This window comes from Sus scrofa, chromosome 9 (assembly GCF_054392235.1).
Source record: "Sus scrofa isolate SSC_HxYL_T2T_F1_AM1 chromosome 9, Sscrofa_HxYL_maternal_Yorkshire_Landrace_v2.0, whole genome shotgun sequence".
In the NCBI taxonomy this organism is placed as follows: domain Eukaryota; kingdom Metazoa; phylum Chordata; class Mammalia; order Artiodactyla; family Suidae; genus Sus; species Sus scrofa.
In genome coordinates, this window is record NC_139391.1 from 120,871,171 (window position 1) to 120,889,749 (window position 18,579).

An 18,579-nucleotide genomic window follows, 5' to 3' on the forward strand; every position below is an offset into this window, starting at 1 on the left:
CACATTAATAATTAATAGCTGCAAACACATCACCTTCTGTAGTGTAGAGTCAGTCAAATCCATATTGTGGAGGAAACTGCACGTCAAATGCCTCAGATTCTAAAACCTAAATTCCAGCAGTAGGAGAAGAAGAGAGAGAATGGAGGGGAAACCTATAGATAAAAAGAGACTTTAAAAAAATACAAGAAACAGGGAGTTCCCGTCGTGGCGCAGTGGTTAACGAATCCGACTAGGAACCATGAGGTTGCCGGTTTGGTCCCTGCCCTTGCTCAGTGGGTTAACGATCCGGCATTGCCGTGAGCTGTGGTGTAGGTTGCAGACGCAGCTCGGATCCTGCGCTGCTGTGGCTCTGGCGTAGGCCGGTGGCTACAGCTCCAATTGGACTCCTAGCCTGGGAACCTCCATATGCCGCGGGAGCGGCCCAAAGAAATAGCAACAACAACAACAACAAAAGACAAAAGACAAAAAAAAAAAAAAAAATACAAGAAACATGTAATAAGTAAGTGTCTAGGGATGCACACTTGGGTGATAAACTCTAAAGAAAAGCAAGGGGAGTTCCTGTTGTGCGACAGCAGAAACAAATCTGACTAGGAACCATGAGGTTGCAGGTTCGATCCCTAGCCTGGCTCAGTGGGTTAAGCATCAGGCCTTGCTGTGAGCTGTGGTGTAGGTGGCAGACGTGGCTTGGATCTGGCATTGCTGTAGCTGTGGCATAGGCCTTCGGCAACAGCTCCAATTAGACCCCTAGCCTGGAAACCAGTATGCCTCAGGCGCAGCCCTAAAAAAAAAAAAAAAAAAAAAAAAAGACAAAAGACCAAAAAAAAAAGAAAGAAAAACAAGGAAGTGATTACTGTATAAAGTCAGGACAATGGTTACCCTAAGGGGAGGAAGGCTTCGAGATTAGAAGGGGACACATGGAAGGGCTTCCAGTGTGGCAGGCAAAGTTAACTTTCTTGGCCTCGATGGTAGTTACACGTGGACTTGCCTAATATTAACTCATTATAAACTTTAGATTCATTTTGAAGGTCCTTCTGTATCCATGTTTTACTTTACAATAAAATGGTTTTAAAAGTTAAGCAAAGGCTTCTGCTTCCAAGTAGAAGAAAAAAATGACAAAGTACAAATATATCCTTTAAAACACCAGAGTCGTATGGAATAACAAAGACTAGATGAATTAAAATGCCATTGAAGAAAGAGCCCACCTTATGTGAGCTGAGATCATCAAATGTTTTCTTCACTGGGCACATTTGCCAAGTCTTAATATGGGTTGACTTTTGGACTTGGTCTAGGCAGAGGGATTCTCCCGAGGAGAGAGAAATCAGTGGAACTCTTGCCAGTCATGTAGGCTGGCGTGCCAGATTGGAATCTAGAGCATACTGCTGTTTTTCCCCATGGTATGTTTGCTGAGTGTTAGGGTAGCACAGGAAAGTAGAGGACCAGGATAAATGAAATCTCATGCAGTCTTACAGTGCCTAGAAAATAAAGTCGAGGAGTGCCCGTCGTGGTGCAGTGGTTAATGAATCCTACTAGGAACCATGAGGTTGCAGGTTCGGTCCCTGCCCTTGCTCAGTGGGTTGACGATCCGGCGTTGCCGTGAGCTGTGGTGTAGGTTGCAGACGCGGCTCGGATCCTGCGTTGCTGTCGCTCTGGTGTAGGCCAGGGGCTACAGCTCCAATTCAACCCCTAGCCTGGGAACCTCCATATGCCGTGGGAGCGGCCCAAAGAAATAGCAAAAAGACAAAAAAAAAAAAAAAAAAAAAAAAAAAAGAAAGAAAGAAAGAAAATAAAGTCTACTAGAGGGGCCTGCAACAAATACAAGACAGATGTCATCCTTGAGATCTTTGAAAACAGAGGTGGACTGAGTCTAACTAAAGCTCAATTCCTGATCTGCCTAATACAATTGAAAGAGTGAGTCCATTGGTACGGGTTGGGGTTTGCTAAGGAGTAGGATAATGTCAACTTTATTTTCTAGGATTCTGTTCTTTTATGATAATGTCCAGCATACAATAAAAAAGTATTATCATACATATAAAGAAACAGGAAAATGTGGCCAATAATTGAGAGAAAAAGTAGACAACAGAAGCAGACTTACAGATAATCCACATTTAGAATTAGAGAAAGATTTTAAAGTATAATAAATGCATTAAATAAAATAGAGGAAAAGATCAACAGATGAGTAAAGAGATGGAGAATTTTAATATAAAACTGGAATCTAAAAATAAAATGTACATTCTACAACTGGAAAATATAGTATCTAAAATGAACTAATTGAATGAGATTAACTAGACACAGTGGAAGTAGATTGGACACACAGCAGAAGAAAGAGTTAGTAAACTCAAAGCCAGATTAATAGAAAATATCCTGGGAGTTACCATTGTGGATTAAGAACCCCACTAGCATCTGTGAGGACTCAGGTTCAATCCCTGGCCTTGCTCAGTGGGTTAAGGATCTGGCATTGTTGCAAGCTGCAGCATAGGTTGCAGATGCAGCTCAGATCTGGTGTTGCTGTGGCTGTGGAATAGGCCGTCAGCTACAGCTCCGATCAGACCCCTAGCCTGGGAACTTCCAAATGTCCAGGGTGTGGCCCTAAAAAGAAAAAAGAAAAGAAAATATTCAAATAGAAAAACAGAAAACAGAATGGAAGGAACAGACCATAAGCAACTCATGGAAAACAAATAGTATAGCACACATGTAATTTGAGTTCGAGAAGGAAAATAAGAGCAGAAGCAATATTTGGAGATAGAATTTTTGGCTGAGAATTTTCCAAAAGTGATGAAAGATAAACATTATTCAAAGTACATGAACCTGAAGATACTTTCACTGACTAACAATAACCAGGGCCTGCATTCTGCAGCATTTATATCCCTGCTTCTTTCATCTGTATGAGTTACCACATTCTCAGTTTTTGTTTGGAGGTGGTGTTTTGTTTTGTTTTGTTTTATTTTGTTTTGTTTTGTTTTGCCAGGCTCATGGCAGGTGGAAGTTCCAAGGCCAGGGATCAAACCCCAACCAGAGCAGTGACCCAAGCCACTGCAGTAACAATGCTGGATCCTTAATCTGCTGAGCCACTTCTAAAGAATGTGCTCTGTCTCCCTCATGTGATTCTTAAGAACAAGGTCTTTTTTTTTTCCAGTATTGATTTATTTTATATCCTATAATAGTGGTATAGTTTGCTATATAATACTTAATAAGCTAACAGAATTTTTCACAAAATAAAATGTCGGAACTATTCCAAGTGGTTTTTTTATATCTATTTATTTTTTTCTTTTCCCTTCCTTCCTTCCTTTTTTTTTTTTTTTGGTCTTTTTCAGGGCCACACCCTCAGCATGTAGAAGTTCCCAGGCTAAGGGGCTGAAACCAAGCTGTAGCTACTGGCCTACACCACAGCTGCAGCCTCAGCAACATGAGATTTGAAGCTGCGTCTGCAGCCTACACTACATCACAGCAATGCCAGAGCGAGGCCAGGGATCAAACCTGCATCCTCATGGATACTAGTCAACTTTGTTACCACTGAGCCACAATGGGAACTCCATCATATCTATTTCTGAATGCTAGTAGTTTATCAATCAGGCAAGGCTCAGGTTTTTAAATAAAATAGAAACGATACCAGTTATTTTAGTAAAGAGAGTTTTATATTTTAAAAAATGGTTAGCAGATATTGAAGGGCTGAAAAAAAAATGGACACTGAAGTAACTGTAAGAACCCTAGGGCCCGGAAAACAAAGAAAAGAGATTCGGGTTATTAGAGCCTAGAAGTTAAGAGGAGAGTTTCCACAGAACTAGGGCCTTCAGCACCTGATAGCTATTAACAGCACCAAATAGCTGTTAAGTCACACCTCACTCACCTTTGAACCCTTGAGCTGTCAGAGGTTGCCATGCTAAGAGGAAGCCCAACTAGACTACATGGAGAAACCCTGAGGCTACATGGAGACATGCCCACCCAGCCCCCAGCTGCTTCAGCCCCCTGCCATTCCAGCTTCAGCTACAATGTGACAGCAACCACATGAGACATCTGAACTTGAACATCCCTAATTCCCTTTCCCTTCCGAAATTCCTGAGCTGTGGAAACATGAGAGTTAATAAATGATTAGTATGTAAAGTCACTGAGCTTTGTTACACAGCAGTAGATAACTGGAACACTGATACTCTATCTTAGGAGCTCAGAGTAGGTCCCTCACAGAGCAGTGACTAAGATCTTTAAGAAGTACAACAAGGATGGCTTTGGAAGTGGCAGAAAAAGGCTAGAAACTGAAATTAACTAGTACAGCCAGAGTAAAGGGCCATTGCTAAGACAACATTGATAGCGTTGGCAAACAAACAGAAAGTGTCTAGTCCTTCCTGTTGGCAGAATCTAAAAGAGAGCCAGCTTGGCAAAGGAGAGATGTAGTTTTCAGAGTTCTAGCCCCAGCATCATAAATCAGCATATAGAAGATAGCTTAATAAGTGATGCAGACACTAATTCTTTTTTTTTCTAATAAAGTAAAATATGTTAGATTCTCACTGTCCATTTGACCATAGCAAGTCTATGTATCTAACATATCCTTAGCATGATTTCATACCTTATGGAAAAGGCTTCACTTAATAAAAACATGCACATATATAGTCTTTGGTTTCTCTCACCACAGGTACGATCCAAAGGAGAACAAGTGGACTCGGGTGGCTTCAATGAGTACCAGAAGACTGGGTGTGGCCGTGGCTGTGTTAGGAGGTTTCTTATATGCTGTAGGTGGCTCTGATGGGACATCTCCACTCAACACAGGTTAGTCTCTTCTAAGGTCAGTCTGGTTCCCCCAAAGCAAGTTTTCTTAGGAGAGTCCTCCTATAAAAAGTATAACAAGTCCAAGTTATCCTATAATTTAAGACCGTTATTTTCCCTTTAGAGTGCATCTCTTAACTCTTCCTCAGCTCCTTCTGCAGCCATAGACTACTAGTATATTCCAAAAGCATTTCTTTATCCCTTCCTTTTACAAGTTGGTGGGAATTTATAATGAATAAAAGAACTATTTTCTTAATATGATTATTCCCCTCCTTTCAACTATCTTTCTTTAAAAACAAACCCCAAAACCCTCTATGTTATAATCTAAAAATAAGTAAAAACACAGCTATAAACTGGTTTATAGCTATAAACTGGTATTCTTTAAAGAAATTTTTGCCTGAGGACATTGTCAGTGTGGCACTGACATCAGACTGTCACATATCTTGTTTCCTTGGTGGCTTGGGATATAGTAGGAATTTAAGGCAGTGGGGAACAAGAATAAAGCTGTCTGCTGGAGTTCCCGTCGTGGCTCAGCGGTTAACGAACCCAACTAACACCCATGAGGACACAAGTTTGATCCCTGGCCTCACTCAGTGGGTTAAGGATCCGGCATTGCTGTGAGCTGTGGTGTAGGCTGCAGACACAACTTGGATCGTGTGTTGCTGTGGCTCTGGCATAGGCTGGGGACTACAGCTCCAATTCGACCCCTAGCCTGGGAACCTCCATATGCGTGGGTGTAGCCCTGAAGAGACAAAAAGACAAAAAAAAAAATTGTCTGCTTATAACAAGTTATCAGTATGGAATGGTACTTACAGATCATATAGTCTAACATTCTAAGATGAGGAGAGAGGCCACGAGTCAGTGAGCTAATGAGTTATATAGCCAGAACTAGAACAAGGTACCATGATTCCAACATTTGCCCTTTCCACCAACCATACCTAAAAGAAACCAGTCCCTGACAAGAGTATAGTGGTATTATTCAAAGGTGGGTAAGTCCTTCTCAGAAGCAAATATGAGATTGCTTATTGAAAATATGTTATCACAAAGCAAAGTGGCTATAAAGAAAACTAGAGGAGTTCCTGTCATGGCTCAGCAGAAATTAATCTGACTAGCATCCATGAGGACACAAGTTCAATCCCTGGCCTCGTTCAGAGGGTTAAGGATACAGTGTTGCTAGAGGTGAGAGGAAATGATTGAATAGTCACTTACTGGTTTTTCTTTTCCTTGCAGTGGAGCGTTATAACCCTCAGGAAAACAGATGGCACACCATAGCCCCTATGGGGACCCGGAGGAAACACCTAGGCTGTGCGGTGTATCAGGACATGATCTATGCCGTAGGAGGTAGAGATGACACTACAGAGCTTAGCAGTGCTGAGAGATATAACCCCAGAACTAACCAGTGGTCTCCAGTGGTGGCTATGACATCCCGCCGTAGTGGAGTAAGTGCCAACTACTGAAAACTGAAAAACAAGAACCAGGAGAGGGCTGTGCAGAAGGGGAAGTCTGATCTGTAAAATATAATACACTGAGTCAGTGAGGAGATGCACTGAATAGGCACTACAATTCCTGCTACTTTTCTACTGGGAAAAAAGTTAACTTCTTTTGATTACTGTTATCTCAAGTCATTAAATATCTTATAGCCAATCATATATTTAATTAGAGAATGATTTTTTTATGATTTATCTTGTAACAGTTGCTTCTCTGAAAGGCATCTCTCTGTCTTAGCTACTACCATATCTAACTCTACTCATATTCATTGATATCTATTAGGTATATGGATTCATCCAAATCTCTTAGAGTTAATTCCTCCTACCTAATGTTTTTAGGTAATATTCTAAGTAGCTGGCCTAGCAATTCAAAGCAGAAACCTATCTGACCCCACCACTAGTCTCCACAAACTGGTTTGCATCTATCCCATTTATAGTATAGGCTAGAGCAGGCTGACCTATGTCATATTCTAGACCATCAATGACCTGTGACTGCAAGAGACTTCGAGAGTGGACTATAGAATTTATACATCCTAAGACATTTGGCTCAGAGTGAAGTGCAAGCCATAAACCACTGATCATATCATGAGCCCATCAATGTAGGATAATAGGTGGGAGAACTCAGCTGCAGCTAAAGACTCCATAACCTGAGAATAAAAGGGAGTAAATTCTGGTTTTCACACAGCAGGAACACCACCAGTAGGCATCAGCAAGTCAAAGCATTCACATATCTATGGCTCTTTATTACTGGTAAATAACAGCTTCTTAGTCACATTCCTGTTGTTTTCACTGCTACACTGTGTTGATTATATTTTCACTCATTTAGCAAATATTAAGTGCCTACTGTGTGCTGGGAAGGCAAACATAAGCATGACCTGATTCCTCTCCTCAAGGAGCTCCCAATTTGTTGAGGGAAATTGAAGTGTTTCTTTCTAACTATAGAAAACACATTCTGTTGTAGCGGCATGTGCATTATAGGAGAACATGGAATAGTACATTCAATGCTTTTGGAACAGTGGAGAGACTTACCAGGGTAAGTTACATGTAAGCTAGACCATGAAGGAAGAATACAGTTTTCTAGAAGAGGGAAAGAAAACACCAGCCAGAAAATAACATGTGCAAAATATGTAGGTATAAAAACATAGGGTATTTTCTGGGACTAGCAATTAACCAGCATTACTGCAGCATAGAGTGCATTAGAAGTCTGGAGGAACTGAATGACATAAGGATTTTACACTTACCTTTAGGCATTAGGGAGGTAGAAAGTTTTTAGCAGAAAGTGACAGCATTGTTAGATCTCTATTTTAAAGAGAATTTCAGTGGAAATTTACATAGTAGACTAGAACAGGCAAATACCAAAACAATTAAGAGCAGTTTGGAGGTTCTTGCTTACTCCCAGTAATTGCTTCACCTAAAATTTAAGAAATAAATGTTTTTGACTCTGTGTAAATATTCTAATTGAATATATAATATTATAGTTCCCATAGTTAAATAGATTTTTGTGACTACTTTTTCCCTCTGTGTTCAAGTAAACCAGAATGTAAGGCCCTAAAGGACTATCTTTTATTAAAGAGATTAACCTAGAAACCAGTCTAAATTTTCCTAGTGATTCTCTAGTTTCTTCAGCAGCCACTGTGTTCTGGTCCCATAGGTTGGCCTGGCAGTCGTGAATGGACAGCTCATGGCTGTTGGAGGTTTTGATGGCACAACGTACTTGAAGACCATTGAAGTTTTTGATCCTGATGCCAATACGTGGAGGTAACCTTTAGGCAGTGTTGCAAATCACCTTACTGCTAACTTGAAAATTATGGGCTTGAGATAGTCCATGACCATCAAAACCAAGATGGACAGTACACTGAATTAACCTCTTGCGGTACTTTGAAAAGGGCTCAAAGTTACCCAGGTTTGATGGCTTATTTTGACTTTACTGCTCTAAAGTGGCTGACATCTTACACAATTTTCTTCTCCAACTGTCCAGTTTCATAATCAGAGACAGCAAAAACAAATAATCTCTCTCCAGCCCCATCATGTTCAGCTGAGGAGACTAAGGCACCATGAGATATAATGACTTATCTAAGCAATTAGGGTCAGAACCTTTGGTTCTCAATCTGTCATTGTAATTTTTATACCCAGAAAAAAGAAACTGCAGTTACTTTTTTTCTTTTTCCTGCTTTTTAGGGCTGCATCTGCAGCATATGGAGGTTCCCAGGTCAAATCAAAGCTGCAGCTGCTAGCTTACACCACAGCCAGCAACAAGGGATCTGAGCCGCTTCTGCAACCTACACCAAAGCTCATGACAATGCCATATCCTTAACCCATTGAGTGAGGATAGGTATCAAACCCCCATCTTCATGGATACTAGTCGGGTTCATTACCACTGAGCCACAATGGGAACTCCTACAGTTACTTTTTTTAAAATAATATTTTAGGAGTTCCCATCGTGGCTCAGTGGTTAACGAATCCGACTAGGAACCATGATGTTGCAGGATCGATCCCTGGCCTTGCTCAGTGGGTTAAGGATCTGGCGTTGCCATGACCTGTGGTGTAGGTCGCAGACATGGCTTGGATCCTGAGTTGCCGTGGCTCTGGTGTAGGCCGGTGGCTACAGCTCCAGTTAGACCCCTAGCCTGGGAACCTCCATATGCCGCGGGTGCGGCCCTAGAAAGACAAAAAAAAAAATAATAATAATATTTTAAAACCAGGTTTTTTTCTTTGAACTTTTAAAATCTTCTTAAATACATTATTATTCTATTTTAAAGTCCAATAAATTTTAACTCCCTAAAGTCACTTTTAGGGAGAAGGCTACATCTTTCTTAAGAGTTTGACTATATTAAACTATGTAGACTTAATTTTACTTTGCTTTTAAACCTTGTCTAACAAATCCTTCCTAAGTACTTAAGTATTCTTATATATTCACATAAATCAGGTGACTCGTGAATTTATTTTAAACATTCAAAAACTTTAACAAATTTAGCACAATTCTCTTGAAACTTTCAACCTAAACTCTTCAGTCTAAATCTTTGCTCAATCACATATTTTATACCTAATTCGCAAAACTAATCTATAGATGCTCTAATATACTGAAATCTCTTAAACACTATAGGAACTTAAAATGTCAAATATATAGTTAATTCTCACATTTAATATAAAATATTAATACTATTTTATAGATGGTATAGATACCTATGCTAATATCTATTCTAAATACTAACTTTGTAAGAAAACACTTTCATCTTCCAAGCAATTGCAGGTTTCTCTGTCAATTAGTTAGACTTATTTGCCTAAATAAATCTGGAGTAACCATCTCAGTGGTTGAGGTTACACATTAACCACAGATACCCATCTAGACATGAGATATGAAGCAGCAGATATTCTGAAAGATTTTTCTCATGACCAGGTAAAATAAACTGAAGTCTACTTTATAGTCACTGTTCCAAAAGGGGCAGTCTTGTAGTCCATTCCTGCTGCATTTTCTAATTTTGAGCCTATAACTACTCCCCCCCCCATATTTTTTCATTAGTCTATAAGATTCAACTAATTAATTTACTGGTTTATTTTTATAGTCTTCATCTCTGAGGAAGCCACAACTTTGATAGATACCTAAATGACATTCTATGGATTCTGCATTTCTCTCATACTCTTTATGGCTCAGTGGTCACAACACTAAAGGCAGACTATGACATTGTAGCACTTTTTGCTTCTACATCACATTTTCACAGCCTTGTGAAGAAAGCAAAATTCCCTGCCCTCCCAGAGCTGACGTTACAACGAGGAAGATAAACAGTGCCATACCATAGCAAAGGTGGAGAGTGCGAGAGGAGAGCCCATTTTAAAAGGTGGCCCAGGAAGGCCTCACTGAAAAGGCAACATTTTAGCAAAACCTAATAGAGGTAGAGGAGAGAGAATGGCAGGTTTTCATGATTAGGACCCGCTCACTTGTGGTGTATTTTCGTCTATATATAGCTCTCTATTTTGAGTGGGAATTTTGAGGAAACATCATTTGGGAAGATAACCAAATGCATTCCTGCCACTTAATGACTATGATCCTATATAAGGACTTGTTTCTCAGTAGCTATTATTAATATATGTTAGTATTATTTGACCAAGTAATATTCATGGAATTCTTAAGGATCATCTATTGAGACATTACTATCTAAATTTCTCTAGTTACGTATCTCAAAATTAAACCAATTTAAAATCAACACCTTACAGGTGACAGAAGATCTAATATTCTTTTCCATGAAAATCCTTAATTTTGAAGATGCTCTTGTTCACATGTCACAAGCTATATGCTGACTTTATTTAATCATACCCAGTTTTGTTCCATAAAGGGTTTGAGAAGATTTCTCAGACTACAGACAAAAGAAGAGGATAAAAATAAAGTTTAGGCAAAAGGAAAATGTAGGTGGAGAAATACAGCCAGGGTCAAATTAGGCACAAAAATGTAGAATATGTGGTTCCATATAATTTTTAAAATCAGTCTAAGTGTAGAGTTATAAAGTTACAATGCAAAAAGTGGATATGGTACTCTCTTAAAGCAGTATCCCAGGAGTTCCTGTTGTGGCTCAGTGGTAATGAACCCGACCAGTATCCATGAGGATGAAGGTTTGATCCCTGGCCTCGCTCAGTGGGTTAAAGGTCTGGTGTTGCCATGAGCTGTGGCTTAGGTTGCAGATGCAATTCGCATTAGGCCAGCAGTTACAGCTCCGATTCGACGACTAGCCTGAGAACTTCCATATGCCACACATGTGGCGCTAAAAAAGAAAAAAGAAAAAAATAAAAATAAAACAGTATCCCATAAGTCAGACCATTTCGGTCAGTATCTGAAATAATTATGATTCTGCTACTTGCCAGTGCTCAATTCAAGCTCGTAATCTTTGGAAGAGATGTATGAAGCTGAAAATATTAGTTGTGATATAAAACTTAGAAATGTGTTTTATTAACATCTATGTTATAGAAGAAAGAGTGCTTTTTCCATTTATAAATCTAATTGTGTTTCTTTCTTTGCAGGTTATATGGTGGGATGAATTACCGTCGGCTTGGGGGTGGTGTAGGAGTTATAAAAATGACACATTGTGAATCCCATATATGGTGAACATAAAGAAGAGAGTCATGTATATGCACTTCTGTGTTCTGGAGAGCTTTGACTTTGGAGCTTTGTACAGCTCTAGAAAACACTAAACAAATTGTATTCTTTGCCGGTGCCTCAACATGTGGAAATACAAACACAAGGAAAGTACTTCACCTGCAAGATGCCATCTTTGCACAATAATTTTCAGTTTTCTGCAGAATAATATTTATTTTTGGTTTTAATTTATCATGGATTTTTTGTTGTTGGGTTTTTGTTTTTTTTTAATTTAGCCTTCCCTCCACCAAAAAAGAAAAAAAAAAAAGACAAAAAGGACAAAAATTTTAAGCAGGAAAACCCTTTAGTAGTTTGAAAATGCTAATAAGAGAAGAGGAGGCTATATATAACCTAACTGTTCATTCTGAGCACTCCATCACTACTTACAGGAACTGCCAGTGACAAGGATAGTGTAAGTGACTCCACTACTTACAGGAACTACCAGTGACAAAGATAGTGTATTAGTTGGCCATCAGTCTTGCACTAAGCACCAGAAGACTTGAAAATCTATAAAACAAAACAAAGGAAACATTTAACTAGAACAAGTCAAAAGGAATATTAAACTGATAAAACCAGGACTCTGATGCTAAAGTTTTTATCAGTGGAAGTGTACATCTTGTATCCTTCCATATTAACTTGTTTTCCACTATATTTAAAATCTTTTTTTTTTTTTTTTGTATTTTCATAGAGTTTTTGCTAGATCTAGAGCTCTACTCAGTACCTCTACAAAAACAGTATACACTTCTCAAATACTGTCTTGAGAATCCCCCAAGTAGAATCATGTGCAACTCGGCAAGAGTTTTTGCTCAAAACATTACTGACTGAAGCAAATTTCCTTTCTGTTTCCTCTTGCTACTAAGGACCAGCAGGGAGAAATGTCTTCTCCCCAGCAGTGAACACTGTTATGCAATTTACACTTGATGCTCAGGCCTGCTGATGCTGAGGCTTACCTGTAATCACCACCTCCAAAGGGAATGAATTCTTCAGTTCATGTAATAGTATGCTAATGAGTGTAAAATCAATGGAGGCATTTTATTAATAAAATCTTGGTTCCTTTATAAAAACTGTAAATCATTATCCTCATTCTATAAAGCCACTATTACTACTACTCTCAAATTGCACTTTCTGGTAAAAAAAATTAACATTTTTAAGAAAAAAAAGATACAAATTTCAGTGGTTGAGGTTTTTTTGTTATGTTCATAGACCATTTTTTTTCAATGTATTTTGCAGGAAAATCTTTGAATAAGACTTTAACCACAACCAAAACAAATAACCTTCTTCTCCCTCCCTCCTACTACAAAAATGTTTGGCAACTTCTGTGTTTACATTTAAAGATCATTTGCACCTTTACAAGGAAAAAAACAAGTATTTGGTAAACAGTTGTTTACATGTATCATTTATGCTTTTTTCTAGCATGTATAACTTTTATAAATAAAGGTAGTACTTACCATGAAAAAAATTAGTTAATCCTTTTTAATGCTTGTGCTTTGTTATTTCTTTAAACTTTCTGTTTCTATATCGTTTATATTTCTTATATGTAAAGTTACAAGTACTTTCAACCTGAAGAAATACAGGGATTATCAGCTAGAATAATGAATTTTTATTTTGTATGTATATAAAATAGTATTTTATTACCAAACCTTTAAACCATTTAGAATCATGTGGTTTGAGCTGGAAGGACTTTTTATAATCATCTGATCCAAACCCATTTATTTCTGTGATCTAAGTCTATAAACCAAAGAAGTCCTACCTAAGAGTAAACAGTTTAATGATAGAACCAGCATTTAAAATCAGTTCCCCAAACTCCTACTCCATTCTCTCTCTTTGCCACACAGCCACTGCAGACATGCCTGGAACTAAATATACTAATAGACCTTAATTTTAAGTAAGTCTGGTATGCAACATTGAAAAAGTATAAAAAAATTTATGGGATCCTACAGTACTGCATTATTAACAGTCACTCTTCAAAACAAAGTCACATATTTCCCAAGACTATATATTGCATATATTTGAAGAAAAGGAGAGGAAGATAATAGGAACAAAATTCTAGGGATTGGACTCTCCATAAGCAGAAAAAAGTTCCCAGTGAGAGCATTTTATAGTAGCAGTTGATGACTAGAGACTCAGGAACTATAGCAGTGGCCAGATTGTTCAATGGAGCTTAAAAGGTTTTTTTTTTTTTTTTTTCCTTCCACTGAAGGTGCTCCAGTTTTATTACTGAGTGAAATATACTTACTCTATAAACGAGGTTGGTGTAAAATACAGTATTTATTAACCTATTTGTATAGTGAGTTCTACAACTCTAAGTTACTTACTTCATAGAATTGGTTTGGGTTGGTAGTCATCTTTATTTTTTAAGTGAGTAAACTGAAGCTTAGAAAAGTTAAAATGACGTGGTAGAATCGGAACCTCAAATCCACATTCCCTGATTCCAAATCCATTCTTCTCTATACTACTCTGCACATCCCCATTCTGTCATCATTTTCCTCCAGTTTTCTTGTTGTCATTTGATTTGTTTTAGGGCCGCACCCGTGGCATAAGAAGGTTCCCAGGCTAGGAGTCAAATCGGAGCTGAAGCCACCGGCCTACACTACAGCCACAGCAACATGGGATCTGAGCAGAGTCTGTGACCTACACCACAGCTCAAGGCAACGCCAGATCCTTAACCCACTGAGGAAGGGCAGGGATCGAACCTGCGTCCTTGTGGATGCTAGTTGGGTCCATTAACCACTGAACCACAACGGGAACTCCCATTTTCCCCCAGTTTTGTTCTCCAATATTTTACCTGCAAATATCCACACTGAAGAGACTAGTTCTTGACAACTGTGAAGTAGAAAAGTTCCCTCACAAACAATATTTGTGTAAAAAGCCTTTTAAATGTTATATTAACTTACGAAACAGATAGGAAAAGGAAGAAGAGGCATGGAGAAAGATGTACAGGACAGAAGAAGGAAGAGGCAAATATAGCTCAGTAAACCTGAATATCACTGGCTGTTTGTCTAAGTAGTTTGTGACAACTGGCTCTAAATTGCTTCGAGGTCCCTGTTCTGGAAGTGATTGATAAGAATAGTTCCTAGAAATGACAAAGCTCTGCAACAGAGTTGTCTTTAAGGTCATTAGCAACAGTAATCTTTCAGTCCCTTATAGTTAAGAATTTACATTCTTTTAAATGTAGAAGATGAATGGTATTTATTGCACTAATATTAAATATTTGGGGTTATTCCAGAGTTCCCGTCGTGGCTCAGTGGTTAACGAATCTGACTAGGAACCATGTGGTTGTGGGTTCGATCCCTGGCCTTGCTCAGTGGGTTAAGGATCTGGCGTTGCCGTGAGCTGTGGTGTAGGTCGCAGACGTGGCTTGGACCTCGCGTTGCTGTGGCTCTGGCGTAGGCCAGTGGCTACAGCTCCGATTCGACCCCTAGCCTGGGAACCTCCATATGCCTCGAGAGTGGCCCTAGAAAATGCAAAAAGACAAAAAAGAAAAAGAAAAAAATTGGGGGTTATTCCAATAACGGTAACCTATTAAAACCCCTCTCCTAGAAAGTTAGAATATTTACGTATTGGATTCTGAATTCCTAGGGAAAGGGGACAGTTTTATCTACCAGTGTGAATTTAGATCAGTGAACATTGGAACTGCTACTAAACAGGAAGAGTCCCTGCCTTCAAAAAGCTTACAGTTTTAGGAAGTTCCTATGTGGCACAGCAGGTTAAGAATCGGAGGTTGCTGCAGCTGTAGCGGAGGTTGCAACTGCAGGACAGGTTTGATCCCTGGCCCAAGGAACTTTCACATGCAGCAGGGGAGGCAAAACAAACAAACAAAAAACCCCTTAGTTTCAAACCTGAATTTGATCAAGCCTATATATTTGTGGTTCTCAAAGCGTTGTCTCTGGACCTGACGTCCTCAAGATTCTTTCAAAGTATCCATCGGTCAGAGCTTTTTTTGTTTGTAATCCTAGGAAGTTTTTTGCTTTTTTTTTTTTTTTTTTAACTGTGATACTATTTGCACGGATAATGCAAAAGTAATGGTAGATAAAACTGCTGACACTTTAGCACAATTCAAGGCAGTGGCACCAAATTATACCTATACCGCAAGTTATAATATTCACTACCATCTACTCACAGTTCAAAAAATATCTATTTCATTTAAGAAATCTCAATGCTCAGATATATGAAATATTTCTGCTGCATACCAAAACACAGTGATTGTCACAAGAAAAATCTTGCGTGACTGTTCTGAGTTGTAAGCTGAACAAGCCACTTTCTGTAAGAATGACAAATTAAGGTTATTCAGACTTGGGTGTCCAGTGGACATTTTCTGGAAAATGCACAAAGGGAGGCTGTTACTGCAAGGAAAACAGTTGACTGCACTTATCATCAATGATAAAATTCAAGCTTTCACAAGAAAATTAGAATTTTGGTAAAGTTGTATGGACCACTGTGGTGGTTAATTTTATGCGTCAAATTGAGTAGGCTAAGGGATACCCAGATAGCTGGTAAAACATTTCTTCTTGGTTTGTCTGTGAGGATGTTTCTGGAAGAGATTAGCATTTGATTCAGTCAACTGAGTAGAGACCCACACTCACCAATGTGGGTGGGCATCATCCAATCCGTTGTGGGCTACACGGAACAAAAATGCAAAAGGGGAAATTCTCTCTCTCTTCTTGAGCTGGGACGTTCATCTTTTGCCCTTGAACATCAGAGCTCCCGAGTCTCAGGCCTTCACACTTAGACTGAAGTATTATAGCAGTGGGTTTTCTGGTTCTCCAGTTTGCGTAAGTGGACTGTGGGACTTCTCGCCCTCTAGAACTGCATACACCATTTCCTTAGAGAGAGAGATCCTATTGGTTCTATTTTTCTGGAGAACCTTGATTGATACAATTACTATCAGCTTGGATTCCATCAACTTCAAACAATAGGGCACTATAGTACTTACTACTGAAAATTATCCACATATAAGTAGACCCACAGTACAAACCCAAGTTGTTCAAGGGTTGACTGCACCTAGCCCAGCAGCAGTGATTCAATAGTCTGGCCTGATATGCACTGGAAAAGTGATTAGAAAAGGAGCTGTGGCTGAGAAAGGTTTGACAGTGGAGTTTTGCCAAGTAGGCAAGAGTGGAAAGTCATTCCAGATAAGAGTAGCATGTGCAAAATACACAGAATAAAGGCAATGAGACAAAATGGAGTGTTTGGGGCTATCTCAGCAGTTTGGTTTATCAGGAGAATAAAATGCAAAAGGGCAAGCCTCAAGAAGTAAGGCAAGACAAGGCATCAGGACAGGTACTATCATAAAGGATGCCGGTAGTTTCCTCTCATTGCTTTCTTTTCTGTTTATTCCTATAAGTCTTTTCTTCTATGTGGGTGGGGAGGGTAGTCCCCAAGATGCCTGCAGTGATCCCTGCCTTCTGGTATTCAAGCCCTATGTAATCCCCTCGGCACTGCACAAAGATTGGTCCGGTCTGTGAGTCTAATTATATGCTAAAAAGTGATGTTATGTCACTTCCTAATTAAGTTATAAAAGAATCTGCTTTCCTTTCACTTCTCTCTCTTCCTCTCTTCTCTCACTCTGGGAGAAGCAAATGCATGGGGCGGGGGGAGGTTTTAACAAATCCAGGAATGCCCATGTACCCATCAACCAGCTTCAAAAATTATCAAAACGTTACTAATTTTGATTTATCTATTCCCTCCCACTCTTACTCTTCTCAGCACCATTGGAGTATTTTTAAGAATCCCAGGCATCATGTTATTTCACTCACACTTGAATATTTAACAGGTAAGATCTACTTATAATAATACTATCACACTTGACAAAATTAACAATTCCTTAATATCACATAATACCCAGTTCATATTAAAATTCCCCTAGTTATCATTTTATTTAATGTTTGCAATTATACCTTGGAGTTTTCTTTTTCTGTCCTTCTAGTCACTCATTTGGTCAAATTCCTTCTTTGTTCTTTTGCTCAGTCATTTTTAGAAGTCCTTCTATAGTCCCCTTAGTCTCTATTCTATGTATATGCGTATATTCCTATTGTGAAAGTAGCAGTCAAACCTATACTTCTCTATAGATACTCAAATATTTAGAAATATTTCTTAAGTGTTTTTTTTCATCAATATGGACATATGTAATATCTGAACAGGCCATTCTGTCCCTTGTATCACTGCTGTCATTCATTTCAATTACATATAGACATACATACATATCATATTTATACGTTTATATTATGTAATATATAAAAACATATTTTATTATGTATATTTTAAATAAGCTTAATCAAATATCTTATTGGTATTATTCTGAACGGTCATCTTATAATGAAGAATAAGAAAAAAAATTTAATTTTACCTTCACACATTCCTTCTTTGATGTTCTTCCTTACTTTATACAGATCCAAGTTTCTCACCTATATAATTTTTCTCTCTGAAGAACTTTTAAAATTTCTTGCAAGGCAGGTCTACTGATGACAAATTTCCTTATCCAAGAAAATATTTGCATCTCCTTCGCTTTTGAAGGATAATTTCACAAGGTACAGGATTTTAGGTTGGTGAGTTTTTTCCTCTTAACATTCCACTCTCTTCTTGCTTGCATGGTTTCTGAGGAGTACTCAGGTGTAATTCTTATCTCTGTTCCTCTATAGGTATTTTCTTCCTTCTGGCTTTTTTCATGATTTTTTATCTTGATTTTTTATACTTTGAATATTTTATGCTTAGGTATAGTGTTTTGTTTTGTTTTTTTTTTTGCCACACCCACGGCATGTGGAAGTTCCTGGGCCAGGGACTGAACCCATTGTGCCACAAGGGAACTCTTATATGTCTACGTACAGTTTTTTTTGGCATTTATCCTACTTGGTGTTCTCTGAGGTCCCTGGATCTGTGGTTTGGTATCTGACATTAATTTGAAGAAACTCTTGGTCATTATTATTTTAAATATTTCTTCTGTTCCTGTCTCTTTCATGGTATTCTCATTTTGTGCAACAGTTGACCCTAGAATAACACAGGATTAAGGGTCCAACCCAGCCTTCTGCACAGTCAAAAATCTGCATGTTAACTTAACACTCCTATACAGACAATTCCTCTGTATCCACAATTCCATATCTGCAGATTCAACCAATCTTGGGTTATATGTACTGTATTTACTATTGAAAAAAATCCATGTATAGTGGACTCAGGCAGTTCAACCCTGTGTTGTTCAAGAGTCAACTGTATGTCATA

At 38.6% G+C, this 18,579-nt stretch overlaps 1 protein-coding gene across 2 annotated transcripts in view; it reads left to right on the forward strand.

Moving 5' to 3' along the window:
• Positions 1-12,826, forward strand: part of KLHL20 (kelch like family member 20) — a 77,882-nt gene extending 65,056 nt beyond the window's left edge. For both annotated transcript variants that reach the window (XM_005656716.4, XM_084977644.1), the window contains 4 exons: positions 4,625-4,758; positions 5,986-6,194; positions 7,894-8,000; positions 11,253-12,826. In XM_005656716.4, the coding sequence (XP_005656773.1) occupies positions 4,625-4,758; positions 5,986-6,194; positions 7,894-8,000; positions 11,253-11,337 (535 nt within the window). In that variant the 3' untranslated portion in view covers positions 11,338-12,826. The remainder of the gene's footprint in view (positions 1-4,624; positions 4,759-5,985; positions 6,195-7,893; positions 8,001-11,252) is intronic.
• The last annotated feature ends 5,753 nt before the right edge of the window (positions 12,827-18,579 follow it).